The sequence below is a fragment of the Stegostoma tigrinum genome, chromosome 6 (assembly GCF_030684315.1).
Source record: "Stegostoma tigrinum isolate sSteTig4 chromosome 6, sSteTig4.hap1, whole genome shotgun sequence".
In the NCBI taxonomy this organism is placed as follows: Eukaryota; Metazoa; Chordata; class Chondrichthyes; order Orectolobiformes; family Stegostomatidae; genus Stegostoma; species Stegostoma tigrinum.
In genome coordinates this window covers 67,295,086-67,317,842 of record NC_081359.1, presented here as the reverse complement: position 1 = coordinate 67,317,842, position 22,757 = coordinate 67,295,086, and the positions used below count along the sequence as shown (strand labels likewise).

At 40.9% G+C, this 22,757-nt stretch overlaps 1 protein-coding gene across 2 annotated transcripts in view; it reads right to left on the bottom strand.

The window, feature by feature from the left end:
* dync2h1 (dynein cytoplasmic 2 heavy chain 1) overlaps window positions 1-22,757 on the bottom strand; it is a 541,347-nt gene that overhangs the window by 234,007 nt on the left and 284,583 nt on the right. For both annotated transcript variants that reach the window (XM_059646623.1, XM_059646624.1), the window contains one exon: window positions 21,322-21,411. In XM_059646623.1, the coding sequence (XP_059502606.1) occupies window positions 21,322-21,411 (90 nt within the window). The remainder of the gene's footprint in view (window positions 1-21,321; window positions 21,412-22,757) is intronic.

Sequence of the window (22,757 nt, the reverse complement as noted above, 5' to 3'; positions counted from 1 at the left end):
AGGAAATCAGAACACCCAGAGGGAACCTCTACAGACACAGGAAGAATGCCCAAACTCCATACAGACAGTGATCCAAGGGTGGAATTGAACCTGGGTCCCTGGAGCTGTGAGGCAGCAGTGCCAACCACTGAGCCACCATGCTGCCCCAAACCAGTCGTGGGGTGTAGGGATGGAGGGGTATAGATTGGAATGGGGACCATGGGTAACACGTTCTGAACCTTTTTTAACAAGTTCCCTCAACCAGCTTACAATCCATGGCACTGCTGAGGGGACAGAGAACCACGAGTCTTTGAAATGCTGCCCCAAACCCATGGAAATTGTGGAACAGCTGGGAGATACATAACTCTGTGGTGGAGCCAACCTGGTCGAGTGAGCTGGGAGCCACACTTTTACCCTACCTTAATGAAGCCTTACCTTGGAGGTGCCAGAAATGACGTCAGAAATGTTGAATAAATTCCTGGCAAGCAATTGTAAAGATCCATTGAGTCTACCAACTCCACAAAAACTCAACCTACCAAACGGCAATTAAAAGAACAGCTATATTTTTGAATGATTACCTGCTGCTAGTCTACAGTGAAAGTATAAGAATTATTAGCTGTCACATCATTCTACACAGTGAAATGAATGGAGAAATTGCTCAAGGGATTGTTAATTATTGTGCTATTTACATAGGCTGTGGCATGGATGGTAAATATAACATGCAGTACAAAATAACATGTTACTGATGCTGTCAAGTCTCCTAAAACATCACCTCAGTTACAATGTACTGTCTCATTAACACAGAATTTCTGGTAACAGCAGCTGTCAAAATAAATAAGACTATCAAATGAATGTCTAATAATCCAGAGGGTATTTTTCTCTTCTGATTTATAAAAAGCTGTAATTTCTCCATCAAGCACCAAGGAAATACCATCATTAAACAGAAAAAGTGGAGCTATTTGAGAGATAAGTTATTGTCGAGTAACTAATTAGGACAGTGAAACAATACATAGTTTTCCCAGGACTAGTACAAAAAGTTGTGCCAAAATGGACAGTACTTTTAGGAAAGATTTGATAGAATATGCACCAAAAAAATCCTGGAGAAACATTACAGTAATATTTAACCCCACAGACTAGTTTGTCAGTACATTGTCACCTAACAGGTTTCAGCATTAGATTAACTGTCAAATTCAACGAGCTTTAATTAATAATCATGTCACACCTAAATCCATTTGCTAAGAAAAATGAGCACTCATGGGAGATGGGCATATATTCTTCAAACAATTGTTTTATAATACTCAATATGAGTTTAGTCATAAAGAAAAAATGCAAGTAATATTCACAGTAAAGGAGTTCAGAGAGATGTTATGAAAGATGTTTTTGGAATAAGAAATTCCAAAAGCTAGCCTTTAGTGGCAACATGTAACCACAGAAAGAACATGCTGCATGAAAGAACACCGACTAGAAATTAATTTGGCCAGTGGTGACAGTTGAACATGTTCACTTGATGTTTTCCAGCATAGAGTATTTTAAAACATATACTGTGGCCAACAATAATCTCAGGGGCTACAGTGCAGATTTGCTTGATGTTTAACATTATATCCAATTTCACACTTATTTTAATTTCCACTTTTTGTGTGTGGGGTGTAACTGTAGAAGCCAGTGACCCTCCCATAGCTTATATACAAGTAGTCATCTTTCACGCACATGATTAAGCAGTGAGCCTAAGTTTACCAAATTTCAGCTAAGTGTCATTTTCATTTTCTTTCGTTGAGGCTGTCTTTTCATGAAGCCAAGTGAGTTTTCTCATACAATCATCCCAAATTCACCTCATTAACTTCCTATCATGCCCCTTTTCACCAATGCCAACCTAATTCTCTTACCCATCAAAGCCTGACATTCTCACGATTGCATGGGATATCCTGGAATAGATGAGCATCCCTAGCACCAGTATTATATTGTGCACCCAGACAAGCACTGGCAGTCTGGAATTGTCCTGTACAGCGTTTGGTGGATGCGATGGCAGACAGGGTGAAAATTAGTGCTATGCTCTGCGATCAGGGAGCTCGAGGTCCAGGGGAGTGGATGGAGCAGAAACAGGATATGCATTTTCCCCAGAACACTAAAGGAGACAACACTATCAGAAGCTTCCAGCCTGGTCTGAGGTTGCCTGCCAATTCAGTGTAATCTCAACCATTTGGAGAATGCCCAGCCATATTGGGAAAAAATGAACATCCTTTATTGCTCCACTAGGGTGCCACTAACTTCTGTCTGCCCCTCTCTATCTCTGTTACTGCACACACATCCTGTCAAGGTTCATGCTCTACTGTTGTCCCTGTTGCATGGAGTATAGTCACTCACTCACTCTCATCCAACCCAACACCCCTTGACCATTAATATTGCATGGCCTCAGCTCTTCCTACTCACTCACTCTGGACACGTCACCACCATTCACCCATCTGCAGATGCACTAACGGCTAAGCCACCCAATTTCATCTCTCTCAATCTCTCCCTTTCTCTCATTATGAGAGAAAGTAGCCCATAATAAGTCCAAAAAAGCAAGGAAAGTTGTTGGGTTGTCCAACATTTGGCTCTTCACCCCGACAATGAGGGGTTCATGGCCTTTGCCAGTGTGGAGCAGGACAGTTCCTGCAGAGATGCAGAAACGTCTATGTCCTAGCAATTAAGTTGGTGCAACTACCCCATCATACCTCTGTCAATGTATTTTTTACCTGATCCAATTTAGAACTTCCAATAGCATATTTCCCCTCTCTCACATGTCTTGTCAGAGCCAGTGGTATGTCTATACTGACTGCATCAAGAAGGTAAACATACATGGCATATCCTCTTACAGAGAGAACATATATACTTCAGAGGAAGCACTAACAAGGCTGCCTCCTGCACTCTCCACCAGTGCAGATACTGACACTGCAGTGAGTGTTTAGTTGGGGAGCTCCTGCTGGTAAGCACTTCACTGTTATGTCTCCATAACTGGTATAGGAAGAAACACCTCATGCCACTTGTACTTGGAGGACTGCCAGAGACCATACATCTGCTCAACCCCAGAGGTGGTGTAAGCAATCACTGACTTCATATAAATACACAGATAGGCACAAGAGCAGCAAGCAAATTTGTTGATGGCGCTGGGTAACCTCACACAATTACTGCAGCAATGCCCTTGAGGTCCTGCTGTCTCTGCCAGTCTATCACCTAGCTGTCTCCATGGTCAAGTTCACAGCTGCCATAAGGAGCAAGATCAAACAGTTTCACAATCTGATCAATCTGCAGACAAACCTGAACTTTATCACCTTAGCCATTGGTCCTCAGCACCAAAGGGAAGATGAAGAAGGGACAAGGAATGTTGTACTCACTCTAGGTGTCCCTTTCTCATAAACTCAGCAATGCTAGCTATCATCCAGACATAGGACAAACCATTTACAGACTCTCCAGAAGTTTTCTGTCAGGTTATTCTAAAACTGTCCAAGACTTCCACCCCCACCCTGCATGTCACCCTCAGCCTTCACCTCTGGCAAGGATACACACTGTACAGCTGGTCCCTCTTGATGCATGCACCCTTGGGGTCAGCCTAGGAGCTTGGCTGGCCAACAGGTTTCACGGTATGGTAAATTCCCTCCACCACAATTGTGGACCCAGGGGCCACACTAAGGCAAAGTGGGAGGGAGAGAAAGAAAAAGATCTTTTGAAAGCACATTAATGGCATGAGTGCCTTTTGATTGCGTGCAAGTCCCTTGTTTGAAACATTTGTAACTCGGTTCCATCTCTCCAAGCTCACAGATATTACTGTCACATCCTAGACATTAATGGGATTCATCATGAGCCTGTAACATGATCAAGACAGTTTTGGTCAATGAGTTTAACTGAACGCAGTCAACTAATGCTTCAGGATCATAAAGATTGCTGAGCTCACAAGTCTGTTTCATCTTCATTGTATGGAGGTACATCTAATAGTTTTGCTCATGGAAGGTCCTACAAAGCTTTAACTGTCAGGCCCATCCTTAATGGATGGCAGCATTTAACCCCTTCACTCCGTATGTGATCCCAGGCAATTTCATTTCTATTCCCCGCTTGTTATTTACAGGATGGTGAAAAGCAATAGTAGCCACTCCTCAGACCAGGCTCTACTTGGCTGTGGAGATGAACCTCAAACATAAATACTCTGACTCTGGTAGCTTAACAAATCCATAGGTGTCACATGTCCTCAAGTCTCTATCTAACCTATCTAATGAGTCTGCATCTGTCCACCACGTACACCTTCCATAAGCTCCATATACAAGAGGTGAACAGGCTAGGACTTATATTAACTATAATTATCCCCAGCACAAAAGTAAATGATATCAACTCTACTTCATCGATGGCCTCTTACCTTCCCATGTTTTATCATCTCTCTCCCACTTTATATAAATAATTGCCTTCCTTTATGGTGATAATCCCCTCTGCATTCCAACACAGTGCTTCCGCTCCCCACCATTAAGTTGTGCAGCTGCACTCCTGCAGCACTGGCTACCTAGTAACCCCTACCACTTTGATATTCAATGGACAAACTTCTAGGAATGATCATGGACCACACCCTTAGCAACTTAGTTGGACGGCTCTGGCTGTTAACAGGCCACATCCCTGACTAATATCTGTACAGCTGAATGTGTTCCACAAGTCCCCTGGACTGACTGCACTGAACCCACAGGGCTAACCACAAGCCACTCCGCAAACTGCAGAGGCACAGTGACTGCGACCAGAAACTTGACCATGTCCAAACACCTGGACCAATATATACGCTGCCCTTGACTTACTCTGTTCAGACCCCATGGCTGATGAGTGGCTGCCTCGACATCAGTGAGGACTGCTTCTGTAAGCATTTGAAACATGGCTGTTTGTTTGAACCACACACAGTGTCTTTGGCATAAGTTGCTGATATATGCTGCAAGTGTGAGATTGACGTACCAATGAGACAAATGACAATATGTCCACTCCCTTAACTGATGATTGCTAACAACTATAACAAGCTGCTTGGTTCTGCGTAAACACTAAATAGTAAGGCAATTCTGCCGAACAATGAGATCCAATGTACTAGCTGAGGAGGCAAATCCTAAAAAGGCATAGGTAAGGCAGGAAGCTGTGAGCATCCAAGTAGGTGCAAAGAGAATAAGTGCTAGAGAGCAAATGATGAATCCGGAGTTTCAGCCTTGTCCAATCTGTGAGCTGCTGCCTATCCTTGTATGGAAAGTGTCATTGCAGCTGCATTGCAATGGTAGTTAGTGTTGCACTCTCAGGGGCAGTATTATGGTCAAGAAAGTACTGAAATTAAATTGGAGATGTGCCATGATAGAGCAGAGAAGCTGGCAGGTATCGGATGCTAGAATTCACGGATGTGGGATCTATGTGCATGCCCTGCAACATTGGCGTCAGGTGTCTAAGATAGCCATCCATAGGAGAGAACAGAGAGCTGGAGTTGAATTGTACCTGCTCTGATCTTCACATTGGGAATCCTCAATGTCTCGATTATACCTGCCTTGTCATGTGATGGGTAGCTGCATGTTAATGAGGTGAGATTCAGTATTAATGAAGATGATAAAGCGTAATAATCCCCATCAATAGGCACCTCACAGCTCCATTGCAAGAATCTTATCTGGACATTGGAAATATATTGGAAAATTGCTGAGAGGAAATAAAATGAATTTCTTCAGGCTTGAAATTTCTTTCATATGCTGCAGAAATGTACACCTTTCTTTGTGAAGATCCAATGGCTTCCACTCAAACATTCACATCCAGAACTGTTCAGTTACCTGGGAGCCAATCATATAGTCATTGGCAGGCAGAAAGCTTTAGTCATCAACAACAGGCCATCACTGTGCAGACCAATCAGCTTCTTGTTGCCGCCTAATCTTCATTTGTATACACCTTCCAGCTCTTCCACAACTGGACTTCCCTCACTGACTGAACAAACAGCTGCGTAAACTGCATTTAGCGTGTGTCAGGTAAGTTGCTTTTAAAAAATGCAGCAATCCTTTCCACAATCTTTGATTTTTAAAACAGTCCTTTTTCCATTTCAATCCATAATCAAAAATCCAGAAAAATAAAAAAAAACCTGCCTTTACTCTAGTAGCAGAACCTGGTCTTCTCCTGCCTAGTGTGGGTCAATGAAATCTATTTCACAAGTTTCACTGGTGTCCTGACTTTAATCGAACAACTCAGCAGACAGACAGTGAGAAGTGACCCAAGGCCATTTCAAATTGCACAGCTCAAGCTTATATTAAACACTGAATCTCACATTGCAAGCCTTCTCCCATGCAAACAGACATCAAAATCAAAGTTAATACTAAGGCATAAAAACAAGTCTAATACAGAAAGGCAGATTGCATGCCAAGCAAGGAATCTCAATCCTCAGGGAATTTATCAGAAAATTGCAGGCACATTGACTACTGTTCTCCATCTATTACGAATAAGCTTTTGTTGGAAATCTACCAACTTATAATCAATAGTCGTTAAATGCTGATGCTACATATTTCTGTGCACTCATTGTAAAATACTAAACACTCCATGTCAGAGCACATAGAACAAAGCAAATATAAAAGAATAGGTACTACCATAAATGCCACTCAGATTATTTGGATACCCTGATGACCACATTTGCAGGGAATGTGTCCAATGGCAGCTCCTTTCAGACTGTATGGATTGGTTGGAGCATGGAGGAGGTGGAAAGTGTAATAGACAGGAGTTGTAGAGACATGGTCGCACCCAATGTTCAGGCAAATCAAAGGGTGTCCTCAAGAAGGGGCAGGCAGACAGCGCAGGAGTCCCCTGTGGCTATACCCATCTCTAACAAGTATATTGTTTCGGACACTGTTTTGGGAGATTGCCTATCAGGGGATGGCAACAGCAGCAGCCAGAGCGGCGGCACCACAACTGGCTCTTTTGTTGTACAGTGGGGACGGTCCAAGTGCACAGCAATGGTTATAGGGGACTGTAAAGTCAGGGGCACAGATGGTCGTTTTTGTGGCCACAAAAGGGACTCCAGGATAGTGTGTTGCCTCTATAGTGCCAGGGTCAAGGATGTCTCTGAGCAAGACAGAGTGAGCAACCAGAGGTCATGGTACATATTGGTACTAATGGCATAAGAAGGAAGAATGACAACATCCTGCAAAGGGAGTTAGGTAGTAAGTTGAAACACTGAACTTCTAGGGTTATAATCTCAGGATTTCTTCCGGTGTTACAGGCCAGTGAGGCTAGGAATAGGAAGATAGTACAGGTAAAAATGTGGTTAAAGAGTTAGTGTAGAGGCAGGGCTTCCAATATGTGGATCATTCCAGGGCAGGTGGGATCTGTACAAAAAGGATGGATTGTACCTAAACTGAAGGGGCACCAAATTCTTGGCAGGGAGGTTTGTGAGTGTCACTCAGGAAGGTTTAAACTTATGTGAGAGGTAGGAGGGAAGCAGAGCAGTAGGTCAGCAAGTGAAATGACTGAGGAGGAATTAGAAACTAGGACGAGTAAGGTTAAGAAGAAGAACAAACTGAGACAGGGCATTGAACACGGCGGGATTGGCGATCTGAAGTGTATTTGTTTTAATGTGGAGGAGCATGTCGAGTAAGCAGATGAGCTTAGAGCTTGGCTTAGTACATACTGTGGTTGCTACAGAGATTTAGTTATGAGAGGAACAAGACTGGCAGCTTAATGTTCCAGGATTCAGATGTTTCAGGAAAGATAGAAAGAAATGTAAAAGAGGTGGGGGGAGTAGAGTTACTGATAAGGGAGAATATCACAGCTGTGCAGCAGGAAGATACTTTTGAGGGCTCATCCAGCAAGGCCATATGGATCAAGCTTACAAATAGGAACGATGCAATCACTTTGATGGGTTGTACTACAGGCCCTCCAACCGCCAGTGGGAGATAGAAAAGCAGGTATGTGGATAAATTATGGAGAAATGTAAAAACAACAGGGTTATTGTGGTGGGTGATTTTAGCTTCCTATATATTACTGGGACTCTCAGTGCCAAGGGTTTGGTTAGTGGGGAATTTGTTAGGCACGTCCAGAAGCATTTCTTGAAATAATATGGGGAATGAGCAGTTAATCGAATTTTTAGTGAAGGAGCATTTCAGGAACAGCCCTGATTCCATAAATCTTGAGATACTTATGGATAAGGATAAGAGGAGTTCTCAGATAAAAGCACTCAGCTATCTATGACAGGGACTGGGGAATGCAGACTGGGGGCAGCAGTGTGAGGATAAATCCACATCTGTCATGTGAGATCTTTTAAAGACCAGCTCAGGACCAGCATGTTCCTGTGAAAATGAAGGATAGGAATGGAATGATTCAGGAATCCAGAATGACAAAAGAATCTGAGAGTTTAGTCAGAAAGAAAAAAGGAGGTATACACACAGTTACGAAACTAAAGACAAACAGAGCCCTCGAGGAAAATGAGAAAATCAGGAAAGAACTTAAACAGGGAGTTAAGAGGGCTAAAAAAAATGCTGTGAAATATTCTTGATAAACAGGTTTGAGGCAAATCCTAAGGCATTTAATCTGTGTATAAGGAACAAGAGGATAGCTAGGGAAAAGGTAGGTCCACTCAGGAGCAAAGGAAAAAATGTATACATAGCGTCTGAGCAAGTGGGTACAATCATTAACAAATACTTTGCATCAGTATTTACAAAGAAGAAGGACATGGTGGATGGTGAATCTAGAGGGGGCTTTGTTAATATTTTAGGGCATGTAAATATAAAAAAAAGGAGGTGTTTTGAAAAGCTTTAAGATCGACAAGTCCCATGACCTGACTGGATCTATCCCAAAAAAACTGAGAGGTGATGGAGGAAACTACAGGTTGTATGAAATATTTGTATTTCTTTTTAGTTACAGGAGAGGTGTCAAAGGACTGGAGAATAGTCTTTTTTTTTGTGTAGGAAAGGCAACACAGATTATCCAGAAAATTACAGGCCAATGAGCCTTATGTCAATGGTTGGGAAATTATTGGAGAAGATTCTTAGGGAGAGGATTTATTCACATTTGGAAAAATATGGACTTAATAGCAATAGGCAGAGTAGAATCAGTGGGGGAAGTCGAGTCTGACAAACTTAATTAAGTATTTTGAGGAAATTACAAAGGCGAGTGACGAGTACAGAGTGGTAGATGTTACCTACATGGACTTTATCAAGGCTTTGACAAGGTACCTGATACAGAAGTTGAAGACATATGAGATCCAGAGTGAGCTGGTGAGATACAGAACTGCCTTGACCATAATAGATAGAGAGTAGCAGTGGAAGGTGTTTTTCCTAGTTGTTGATCTGTGATTAGTGGTGCTCCACAGGGATCAGTGCTGGGACCCTTTCTTTTGTAATACATATATAAATGATTGGGATGAGAATGCAGGAGTCTGATTCGTAAGTTTGAAGATGACATAAAGAATGGGGAGCTGTGGAAAGTATGGGGGATTGCCAGAGGATACAGCAGGATATAGACAGGCTTAGAGACATGCATGGAGAAATGACAGAAGAAATTTAATATGGGCAATGTGAGATGGTACATTTTGGAAGCATACAGTAAATATCAGAATGTTTAGAAGGATTAACATACAGAGAGATCTAGGCATTCAGATCCACAGTTCCCTGAACATGGCAAGACAAGAGGATAAGGTGATCAAGAAGGCAAATAGCATGCTTACAGGACACAAGATTGGCAAGTTACATTATCGCCGTACCAAAAGAATGCAGCGGTTTTGGAAAAGGTACAGAAGAGGTTTACCAGTCAGTTGCCTGTTTTGGAAGGTACTAGCTATGAGGAAAGATTGGGCAAACTTGGTTTGTTTTCACTTGGGCATCGGAGGCTGAGGGGTGAGCTTATAGAAGCTTACAAAATTATGCAAGGCATGGATAAGATGAATAGATGGAGTCTTTGTCCCAGGCAGGAATACCAAATACAAGAGGGCATAGGTTCAAGGTAAAAGGGGAAAAAAATTTAAAGGAAATTTGAGAGGCAAGATTTTGTTTTTACACAGAGTATGGTAAGTGCGCTGCCAGAGATGGTGGAAGGTGATACAATAGCTTTGTTTAAGAGGCACCTTGACAAGATGAATAGGCAGGGAATAGAGGGATGCAGACTGTGTGGAGGCAAGAGACCTTTAGTTTAGAAAGGCATCATGTGTTGGTGCAGGCTTGTTCCTGTGCTGAATTGATCTTTGTTCTTTGAGAAATAGAGTGGGAGAAACAGAGACTGAGAAACCGAGTAGGAAGAACAAGGATCAGTGCTGAGTTCTACTTTTGTTTGTAGTTTATATAAATGATTTGGGTGAGAATTTAGGAGGTATGGTTAGTATGTTTGTGGATGAACCAAAATTGTTGGAACAGTTGACAATAAAGAATGTTATCTAAGATCAGGATCTATTGGGCCAAAGGGCTGAGGAGTGGCAGATGAAGTTTAATTTGGATAAATGTGAGGTTTTGCATTTTGGTAAAACAAACAAGGTCAGGACTTATGCAATTGATGGTTGGGCCCTGGGTTAGTGTTGTCAAACAGGAAGACCTCAGGATTCGGGTACATAATACTTTGAAAGTTACATCACACGTAGACAGGGTGGTGAAACATGTTTGTCTTCATTGCTCCGAACACTGCGTATAAATGTTGGGACACTGCGTTGAAATTGTACAGGAGGTTAATGACAACACTTGTGGAGTACTAGGCAAGATAATATTAAATGGAAGAAGGTTCAAAAAAGATTTCCCAGAATGTTGCTGGGACTGGAGTGTTTGAGTAATAATGGTTGGCTGGATAGGCTGAGAATTTTTTCACTCGAGCACAGGAGGTTGAGGGGTGGCCTTACAGAGGTTTATAAAATCATGAGGGTCAAGGGTAAGGCCTTTCACCTAGGGTGGGGGAATTCAAAATTAGGGGGCATATTTTAAAGGTTAGAGGAGAAAGATTTAAAAGGGATCTAAGAGGCAACATTTTCACGCAGAGTGTGGTTTGTGTGTGAAATGAACTGCTAGAGGTAGTGGTAGCTGCAGGTACAGTTACAACATTTAAAAGATATCTGGACAGGTAAATAAATAAGAGAGGTTTAGGGGGACGTGGGCCAAACACAGGCATGTGGGGCTAGTTTAGTTTGGGAAACTGGTCGGCATGGATGAGTTGGGCCCAAGGGTCTGTTTCTGTGCAGCACAGCTCTATAACAGAAACCGAGAAAGATATTTTCCATGGTTGAGCACATATTTCATGAACAGACTGTATTTAAGTGTTTCAATGTTTTACGGTTATTTATAATTATTACAATTTCTATATTTCCAACAAATAAATGGATTATGTTAACTTTATTAAGTTACAGTAAATCATGTTTCACAAACCTAATTTTTGAATTAAAATCTAAAGCAGCAAGTACTCTTATCATGATACTATGACAATTTTAATGTAATTTATACACATATAAATATTAAAATATATAATCTACATGTACATTTTAAACATTTTATCTTACTCCAATAATTACTAACTTATAGTTTGACAAGTAACTTTCCATATGTTTAACAGAATCTTAGCTCTATCTTGAACCAAAATGATTTCTAACAGTCTGTTAAAGTTACATTCTTGTTTCAGACTCTAGCAAGTTACATGTTCCAAGAAGACTATACCATTGTATTGGCACATTACAAAATTATGTTATTGAAGCAATGTAAGTCATCAGGAACACTGTTGTTAAACTAGGTGCGCAAAGCTTCTAACATATTGGAAAATGGCAGAACTAAAACCAAACGTAGTGAGGATAATTACCAGAAACTGGGCGGGGATATAGTATACCAACAGTGCAAATTTGTGTTATTACATTGTATACTTTGAGTACCATTATTTCAATGGATAAAAGGCTCCACCATGCAATCTATCTCCACAGAAGTATACTGACACCACAAATAAAATACAATTTGTTTCCCTTTACCATTCAGTATTGGCGAAAGATAGCTACATAAGCACAAAGTTCTGAAGACAGCATTTTCCCCACAGCATCAAACTCAAATATAGGGAGAAACTTGCATCATCTAAAGAAGAGTCAGTCATCTGTGATTTTCTCCAAATTGTTCCATTAATGATACAAGGTTGGGTTCATTGTCCAATTAAAAATGATGGATGACCTTTCAAATCAGAAGGCCAAGTAAGAAGCCTTACACTTTGGAAAGGACCAAAGTTGGCCTCTCCAGCTAATGAGAGTGAGCAGTTGCTCCAAGATGGTATTTCTCCAATTGTTTTTAAAGTTTGAAATAAAAAGTCTCTTAACAGCCAGATCACCACTGTGGATGGGTCCTCAGATGTAGCCAGGCAGGCAGGCAAGGCCTCCATGCCTGCCTGGATGACTACCCTTCTGGTCTACTGAAATAATGTTGCCCCAAGACAGCTGCATTGTTCCCTGATGTCTCCAAGGTTACAGAGGCAGACTATTGGATAAACTTAAAAGGTCATTTTGTAAAGGGAATTGTCTACACTCTGTCCGCAGATGGATAGCCCTATCAACACCCCCATGCTGTCTCTGGGTAACAAAGGCCAGGAGATAGGATGAAGCTAGGATGAGGCATGGAAACTTCCATGTCAGTCAACCTGCATCCGTGACTGTCTCTGCTTATCCCACCCTAAAACTGGAAAAGAAAAAGACTCCGCAGATCCCAACAGACTCAGTTCCACAACATAAACGAGTCACAAACTCATATCACAAACACTAACATCACTATTTTAAATTCTACCAGGTGCTAACAAAAGGGGCTGATATTTCAGGTAAACTTGTCGTGTTAACCCTGTAGCTTTTGGTTCTGTATTTTCTATCCAATATGTGCTGCCAAAAATTCAAATTCTCTATAAAGCTTATGCTGATGTACACAAGTAAAATATGTCACTTTTAAAATCAGATTGGTTTTTCATTGGGAGTATCATTGTGGGAAGTAAAGAGGAAATTGCGAGACTCCTTGCAGAAATAAATGCACCATCTATAACTACGGGGGAGGTGCCTATTGACTGGAAGCTGGTTAATGTTCTCTGTTTAAGAAAGGTTCTAAGGAGAAACCAAAGAACTACAGATTTATGAATCTGACTTCAGTTGTGAGATCATTATTGGAGGTGATTATAAAAGATCGGATTTATGGACATGTAGACAGGCAAAAATTGATTAAGGATAGTCAGCGTGGTATTGCGCAAGGAAAATTGTGTCTCCCAAACTTGATCGGGGTTTTTGAGCAAGTTACCAAGAAGATTGATGAAGTCAGAGCAGTCAATGTTGTTTACTTGGACTTTAGTAAAGCCTTCGTCAAGATTCCGCACCGTAGATTAATTAGTAGTTAGGTTACATGGGATTCAGGGTGAGCTCGCCAATTGAATACATCATTAGCTTAATGCAGGAGACAGAGTGGTGGTGGAGGGTTGCTTTTCTGACTGGAGATCTGTTACCAGAGGCATTCCACAGGGATCGGTTATGGGTCCCCTTTTGTCTGTCATTTATATAATTGATTTGGATGAGAATATAGAAAGCATGGTTAGTAAGTTAGCAGACCACACCAAAATTGGTGGCAAAGGAGACAGTGAAGAAGGTTTTCTAAGATTTCAAAGGGATCTTGATCAAATGGGTCAAGGGGTTGAAAAATGGCAGATGGAGTTCAAGCTGGATACATGCTAGGTATTGCATTTTGGTACAATAAACAAGGGTAGGGCATATACAACTGATAGTAGGGCCACAGGCAGAGTTGTAGAACAGACGAACCGAGGGGTACAGGTACATAATTCTTTGAAGCTTGCGTCATATGTAGACAGGATGGTTAAGAAGGCAAAAGAATTCTAGATGCTGTAAAGCAGAAACAAAAATAGAGATTGTCGGAAAAGCTCAGCAGGTTTGGCATCACCTGTGAAGAGAAATCATTGGTGACCCAATGAAAGTGTCCTGAGGAAGGGTCATCGCACCTGAAACATTAACTCTGATTTCTCTTCACAAATGCTGTCAGACCTGCTGAGCTTTTCCAGCAATCTACATTTCGGTTAAAAAGGCATTTGGCACTCTTGCCTTCATTGCTCAGTCCTTTGAGCATAGGAGTTGGGAAGTCACATAGAGGTTCTACAGGATATTGGTAAGGCCTCTTCTGGAGTGCTGTACCTAGTTCTGGTCGCTCAGTTGTAGGAAAGATCTTATTAAGCTGGAGGGGGTTCAGAAGAAGTTTACCAGGATGTTGCCAGGTATGGAAGCTTTGAATTTTGAAGAAAGGCTGGCACTTTTTACACCAGAGCATAGGAGGTTGAGAAGCGATTTGATAGAAGTTCATAAAATAATGATAGAGTTAATGGTAATTGTCTTTTCCCTAGGATGGGGGATTTCAAGACTTGGGTACATATTTTTAAGGTGAGAGGAGCTAGATTTTAAAAAGACATGGGGGCTTTTTTTTTAAATACAGCGGGTGGTTTGCATGTAGAATGAGCTTCCTGAGAAAGTGGTGGATGTGGGTACAATTACAACTTTTCAAAGACATTTGGATAAGTACCTGAATAGAAAAGGTTTGGAGAGATATTGGCCAGATGCAGGCAGGTGGGACTTGTTTACTCTGAGATTATGTTCGGCATGGGCTGGTTAAACTGAAGAGTCTGTTTGTGTGCTGTATGACTATGACTCTATGACTAAACAGCACTTTGAGGGGTCTGGTAGTTGTCAAAAACACTAGAAACGCAAGTTGTTATGAAATGTTTTGCCTTAAATATTGATTTGTAATGTAATTTGTTGCCTGTATGGAATTATTAATTCATAGTGACATTGGTTTGGCTTGTGTGTCTTGAGCTTTTAGGAAAATAACATTTTTCAAAGCAAAGGAAATTAGCTACAACAGCAAAAATGTTGCATTTGGGAAGAACAGAGGTTGCGTGGATAGACCTACTGAGTCTGCAAAGCTTTCAGGGAGGGTACACATGACCCTGTTTTTGGAGGTAATAAAAATTTTGTGCAATAGAAATTTTGAATTAACAGATAGGAAAAAAAACATAGTTACAGGGATAACATTGTATCTCTGAAATCACTCCTACCAAAGTTCAACTTGAAAACATATCATAAGATTTCACAGGGATAATGGGAACTGCAGATGCTGGATAATCCAAGATAACAAAGTGTGGGGCTGGATGAACACAGCAGGCCAAGCTGCATGTTAGGAGCACAAAAGCTGACGTTTCGGGCTTAGGCCCTTCAAGAGAAGAAGGGTCTAGGCCTGAAACGTCAGCTTTTGTGCTCCTAAGATGCTGCTTGGCCTGCTGTGTTCATCCAGCCCCACACTTTGTTTTCATAAGATTTCACTGCTGCATACCTTGTGTATAAATAAGGTGACAACTTTATCAAGATGCAAGAGCATGGAAATAAGGTAGTCACTACTCAATTGTGCGATTCTGAAGCCACCATTCAATGCTTGAGTGAAACATCAGAAAAAATATTCAATTTTGAGAATCTGGTGTTTTTATTCTCTGGATTAATTCCCACATTACTTGAAATTTCAACCACCAGGGATAAATTCCACACTTACATAATAATGGTAGGTTTGGGCAAAGTCAATATTGAACTATGGAAGGGAAATCATGTTTAACAAACTCATTGCAAGCTTTCTAAAGCTTTAAGTCGCAGGGGCATAGCAGTAAATAAGGGGAACTGGTGGATTGGATACATTTAGATTGCCAGAAAATTTTTAATGAGATCCCATGCAAAATGTTGGCAAACAAAGCTACTGTACATGGGGTTATACTCACATATACTCACATGATTTGGTTAATGGATACCAAACAGAGAATAGAAATAAATTAGTCAGTTTCAGGTTTGCTGGCTATGGCAAGTGGGGTACCACAACATCACTGCATGGACCAAAGCTATTCACAATATATAGCAATGTTGTTGAAGCAGCGAATAAAAATAATATTTCCAAGTCTGCCAATGACATTAAACTGCAAGGAAGTGAAAGTCGTGAAGAGAATGCAAAGACATTACAAGGGGATTTGGAAAATCTAAGGAAGTGGGAAAATATTTGGCAGATGGAATACTATGCAATGAAATCTGAGGTTACACACTTTGGGGAAAAACAGACCTCAGAAATTTGGAATATTTCTTAAATGGTGGGGGGCTGGGAGTGCTAAACTTCAAAGAGACATGGGTGTCATAGTTCATGCATCATTTGAAATTAATACATGGATTAGGCAAATGGTAAGCTGATCTTTTTTATAAGAGGAGTTCAGCATAGGAATAAAGATGTCTTATGGCAATTATATAGACCCTTGGTGAAACTACACCTGGAATATTGCCCATTTAGTCTCCTTCTAAGGAAATAAACACCATTAATGGAGAGAAACAAAGGTTCATTAACCAGTTCTTGGGGTGGAGGGATTAAGTGTAAAAGATTAAGTGTATGGGCTCTAAATTCTCTGGAGTTTGAGGATGTAACTAGCACAGAAAGGGGAACTGGTAGATATGATATATTAGATTGTTCAATTGTCGTTGATCTAATTCAAAATGTATAGCTTTTTCAGCGCTTGACAAGGTAATGGTGGAATAATGATTCCCTTAGCATAGCAGGAGTAGTGGAGTGGTGTGGGGGGCTGTGGTCTAAAACCAGGCAACAACTCCAAGAATAAGAGACTGATATAAGAGGAATTTCTTGTCTTAGAGATAGTGAATCTTTGGAATTCTATTTCCCAAAGGGTTGTGGAGACACAATCATTGAGCATGTTCAAAAACTGAGATTGATATATTTCCACATGTTAAAGATTTTGTGGTGAAGTAAAAGTTCAGCCATGAAACACCTGAACGGTAGCATTAGCCTGAAGAGCTGTATGTACGACTCCCATTTCTATTTCTTCTGTTCTAATGTTCCAAGGAATCTATTTAATTGCAATGCTTCTGTGCTTACGGACTTTCCTCCCCAGATATAATAAAACCATAAGGTCTTTGAACCTTCATATTCCACACTGAAAAAACTATACCTTCCTCGCACCTTCATGCTGCTTACCTATCCACATTATTACCCTTCAGAACCAGCCATGCCCCCATGTCCTTTCCCATGGTCCCTCATATACTCCCAGTCAAGCTATCCCCTTCCACACACCATTGAAACCCCTCACATTTCATGCCAAGTTATGGCAGCTCCATGCCAATTCACCCACAATACACTCTGCAGAAAAACAATGAACCTCATCGCAACAATTAGATATGGTTGAAATGCTTTTTAAAAAGTCACTCATTCATAAGGATTGTTTTTTTTTCCAAGCCAACAAAAGTATCACTTGGTTAGACACATCAATTTAACAACAGCAGAAACTCCAAGCATGTGAAACCTTTATTCTATTTAAATAAGTATTAAATTGAACAGGGATCAAGAGCTGTCAATCAAACAATATTTTCCGTGGGATGCAGCTGTTTCAACACTCTAATGGATACCTAGGCTCTCATTAAACTCTTAGTGTGGATTCTTGGCTAGATTTCAAGTGCTTGAAGGACTAACGTATGTCTATCCTTGTAAAGGAGCCAGGCAAGTCAGGAGAACACTGTGAGATCTGGTTTTAAAACTATGATGATAAAAATTGAAAACCCCAAATTCGGAGAAGAAATCCTGGAATTGGGTCCCTGCCGTCATATTCATAGCTTTGTGGATCTATCCATCTCCATGAAAATCAAGCCAAATACCACAGCATAATTAAGGACACAAAATCAGAAAACTGGGGGAAAACATCAGTCAAAATGCTCTTGGGTGTGCATTACTTCATGTTAGAATTGCTCTTAAGCCAAACTTAGCTCATACTTCTATCTTCTTTTTACAGCATCTAATCATTTATTTAAAACAATTAAATTTAAGTTAATGTATCCTTAGATTAGTCTGAGAATTTGATTCAATTTACAAGTAATATTTTAAATTTGTCTTATCCCTCTGGCTATCTTATTTCCTTCTATAAGGTCACTGCTCTCATTTTCAAAACCCAAGGGTCTGATATTCATGCTGGAGGTATGAATTAGGACAGAACTAATCAAGACCGCAAGCCATTTTCTCCCTCAAGACTGCATCCAGCTGAGATCTTCTGGGGTCCAGGATGTCAGATGCCAGGCATTAAAGCCTGCTGCCATTGCAGGCTAGGTTGCAGACTGAGTAAGAATGGGCAGATTAAAAGAACTGTCTGCATTCCCAAAAGACCTTAGCAGAGTGCTTCTGAGGCAATCAGCAGTTCATCCATATAGAGTTGAACCTTCTGACTACAAGAAACACTCCCCTCACTATCATAATAATCCATTATCCTTTTTGATCATTACAGCTGGAAATCTCTGAATAAAACAGTGAATCAGGAGGCAGATAATGAGGAGGTCACCTTCAGAAGATTTGCTTCAGGAGCAAACTACATGCTTGTGAACAATCAGGATTGAGAAGTGTTTCCAAATTCTAAAAATAAATCAACAAAAGAATCGGCTCCAAGATTCCTGGATTTATTTTAAAGTGATCCATCATTATTTCAATGTTGTAAGGGAGTACACGCATTATCATTTTTCCATTCTATGTGTAGTACCTGTCCTTACTTGCAGTAATATTCACCAGCACTAAATTATAGTTTATTTATAAAAATCGTTCTGTCATCTGAATGGCTTGCTTCAAATCCACTGTCCGTCTTTTTGGGTATCCTCTGGAAATTTATCGAGTTTGCTTTACCTTTCTCAATCCAAGTTTTTGAGATAATTTAGAAACAACAATGGTTCCAACAGAGCTTCAGACATCCACTAAGAACTCCTCTCATCATCTCAACCTCTCACAACCACTCCTTAACACCACTAACTCTGCTAGCAAAGACTTATAGTTTTCTGCACTTCAATCACACTTTTTAACAATTCCTAATAACCACGGGACATGGTGAGGCCCCCGGGCGGTGCATTTGACACAGGGAGCAGCCACTGCTGCCAGGGTCCTCTCCACAAGGTATCTAAAAAGAAGATCCCCACCCACCATAGCTTCTGGAACATGTTGGGAGGCTCCAACAAAATTCTTTACTAATTCCCCACCACTTATAAGACACAGGTCACAAATGTGACAGAATACTCCAAACTTGCCTAACAGCTACACAACGCTCAAAAAGCTTTGCATGATCCAGGACAAACCAGCCTAAATGATATGCATTCTAGCCACTACCTTACACATTTCCTCTGTCCACCAGTATACCACACAGTCAGAGTTAAGTGTACAAATACACAGGATACACTGGTGCAACTTACAAAGCGTCTTTGGCAGAGTGTATCAAACCTGTAGCCACTACCATAGGATAAGGATAGACCACCATCTGCAGCTTTCCCTTTCAAGTTATGCACCACCCTGACTTGTAAATATATCATCATTCCTTCACTGTTGCTGGGTCAGAATTTTGGGACTCGTTTGTGACCTGCACTGTAAGTGGTTTGACTCCACATTGTCTGCAGGGATTCTAGAACATGGCCCGCGATCACTTTCTCAACAGCCACGAAGGATAAGCAGTAATTGACAGCCTTAGACAGCCATGGTGACATCCATAAGAATAACAATGAGATCTTGTTCCATATGGAGCAGTACTGTTTCCTCAGCTAATAGGGGACATTAGCTATTTCCTCACCAATATTTGACTTGATGCCTTGAGACCTAGGTCTCATGAGAATTGGGGTCTAGAATAGCTAACCAGTGTTTTTAGCTGGATGTAAGGCTAGTAGTTTCACATCGCTGAACAGAAGAGTGCAAAGAAAACCATTTGTAAGACCAGGTCCGGGCTTCCATACTAAGTATGAATTCCCCACTGATCCCTTCACACACCTCCAGCACTCTCCCTCTATCTGGACCCCTCCCTTTGGCTGTTTACCTGCACTTGACCTGTTCATCAAGAACTGCCGATGTGATACTGGTTACCTCCATTTCTCTGCTCCACTTACCCATTCCAATGTATCTCCCTCTGAAGTGACTGCACTTCATGCTCTTGGATCCAACTTGGACTTTGTAATTAAACATGCAGGCAACAGTGGTGCTGTTGTTGTCTAGATACTGACCGTAACATTGTGGAGGCTGAGCACCAGATACTAGATACGTAGATACCCCCAGTCCATGACGTCACCATGGAACACCAGTCCATTGTGTCCACAATGGTCACTAATATCTATTTACCTTATCCATGTCCCTCATTATTTTATAAACCTCTATAAGGCCACCCCTCAGCCTTCAACACTAGGGGAAATAGCCGCAGCCTATTCTCCCTATGGCTTAAATCGTCCCACCCTGGCAACGTCCTTATAAAGTCTTTCTGAACCCTTTCCAGTTTCACAACAACATTCCTACAGCAGGGAGACCAGAACAGCATGCACTATTCCAAAAGTGGCCGAACCAATGTACTATACAGTCGCAACAGGACTCCCGACTCCTATTCTCAATGCACTGTAGTATGACTATGTCAGGCTATTGCTTGATTAGTGTATGAGACAGCTCTCCTCATTTTGGCACAAGCCTGCAAATGTTCACAAGGCTAACAGTGCTGTTTTTTCCATTGTTGTTTCCAATATCCAGGTCAATACAATGTGATCCATCCGGTTTTTTTCATTTCTTTGTTGAGACTTCATAGCGATTTATACATCTGAGTAAAAATCGAAAGAACTGCAGATGCTGTAAATTAGGAACAAAATACAGAAGTTGCTGGAAAGCTCAGCAGGTCTGATAGCATTTGTGAAGAAAAATCAGAGTTAAAATTTCAGGTCCAGTGAACTTTTCTGAGGCAGGGTTGCCAGACCTGAAACGTTAACTCTGACTTTTCTTCACAGATGCTGCCAGACCTGCTGAGCTTTCCCAGCAACTTATGTTTTTGTCATACATCTCAGTAGTTAGCTAGGTCACTCAAAGTCATCCATGTTGCTGAAGGTCTGGAGTCACATGGGTAAGGATATTCGTGAGCTTTGGCAATCATCAGTAGAATTTGAATTTAATCATCTGCTGGGAAGGGTTTCGAAACCAGGTCCTCAGAACATGGGTCCAGGCCCGAAACGTCAGCTTTCCTGCTCCCAAGATGCTGCTTGGCCTGCTGTGTTCATCCAGCTCCACACCATGTTATCCCCAGAACATTAGCTCAGTTTCTGGATTAATGGTCCAGTGTAATACCACTAGGCCAACATGTCTCCATGTAGCATTCATTGAAAAAAAATGACCCAGTGCTCAGCTTCATGCCAGAAACAAATTATACATCATTGATGCATCTAAAATACTGAAGATATTATCCAGAACTAAATGAACGAAAAAATATACATCAAGACCAGATGTTTGAAATCACAAACTTATTCTTTTCAAATCAACAATCTGTCGTGATCACTCTTACCTTAAACAATGAACGACAAATATATTCATAAACTGAGGTTTTCAGGGAACCAATCAAAGATGTAATTCGGACATCTGTGCTTTCAGACTCCTATCAAACAAAGACGCAAAACTTAGTTTTAATTTAAAATTAGCCAACCTCACTTTAGATCAATTTAGCATGAAAGTCCACACTTAACGTTTATTCCAATACTAGATTTCTTGTTGCTCTGTTCAGGCTGACCTAGTGCATTTCTTGCTTTTTACATTCGATATGTTTGTGTCATACAATGGATTACACAATGGTTCTGAATCACAGTTACTACATCAACTTCTACTTTTAATTAAATGGCATTATGAAATTTTCCATTTGCAGTTCTATGCATTTTAGTGAGAACTAGTTTATGTCTATTTTATATCTTCTTTTAATGTTTGTATTTCATTTTTAGCTCCAATTTAGGAAGTTGAGAAAACACAGCAAATGGTAAGCAAATAATGTCAAATAGAAGAAACAGGATTCTCCTCCTCACTAAATGTGTAGAACACCAGCAAGTCATCATCAATACACTGTTCTGTCAAAAAGACAAGTTCAACATATCTTAGAGATTCATTATCATATTATTTGCACATGATTGGCTACATCATCATTCAATCCAAAGGCCCAAAGGACACCCTCATTACCAAAGCTGTGACCAGTGCAGGCAACTGCTGGACAGACAGCAGCTCAACCACTCCTCAACAGCCATCAAATGCCACCAGAAGCAGGTGAAGATGAACAAACAAGTTCGGAAGAAAACGCTTATCATTGAATGGCTTCAAGAGCCAAGCAGACTAGTGAACTTTTAACAACGTCTTCATTAAAATCTCCAAAGAGCTAATTTAAATGGAGCAGAGGAATTTCAGAAAGTGCTGAAGACAGCCATCGTCTCATGTCATGAAGAAACAACCAGCTGCAAGACCAGGAAACACCAAGATTGAATCAATGAGAATGACTGCATCATCCAAGATCTCATCAACAAGAGGAGGAAAACCCTCTGCCTGGCAAAACAACACCACCAGCAGGACAACAAGGAGAACTCACCAAACAACAAAGATGGAGTTACAAAGAAGAACGAGGAAAGTCAAGACTAATGGTGAACTGAGAAAGCTAAAGAGCTGTAACTCCTTGCTGACAAACACAGCATTCAGGGTTCCTTTAGTGTCACCAACACAATATACTGAGCTGACGCCCTTTGCCTGAAACCAGTAAATATAAGGATGGAAATTCTTTTGAATCACAGAGAAACATCAACATCCAATGGAGAGAATACTTGAAAAGAATTCCTAAGCCATGATGCAATAGTCAACAAGAATGTGTTTGGAGGAATGCCCCAATTCTCCAAAAAAGTGATCTTTGACTCCCATCTAGTATGGCAGAAGTTGGTGCTTCCATTAAACACATGAAGAATGGGAAAGCTG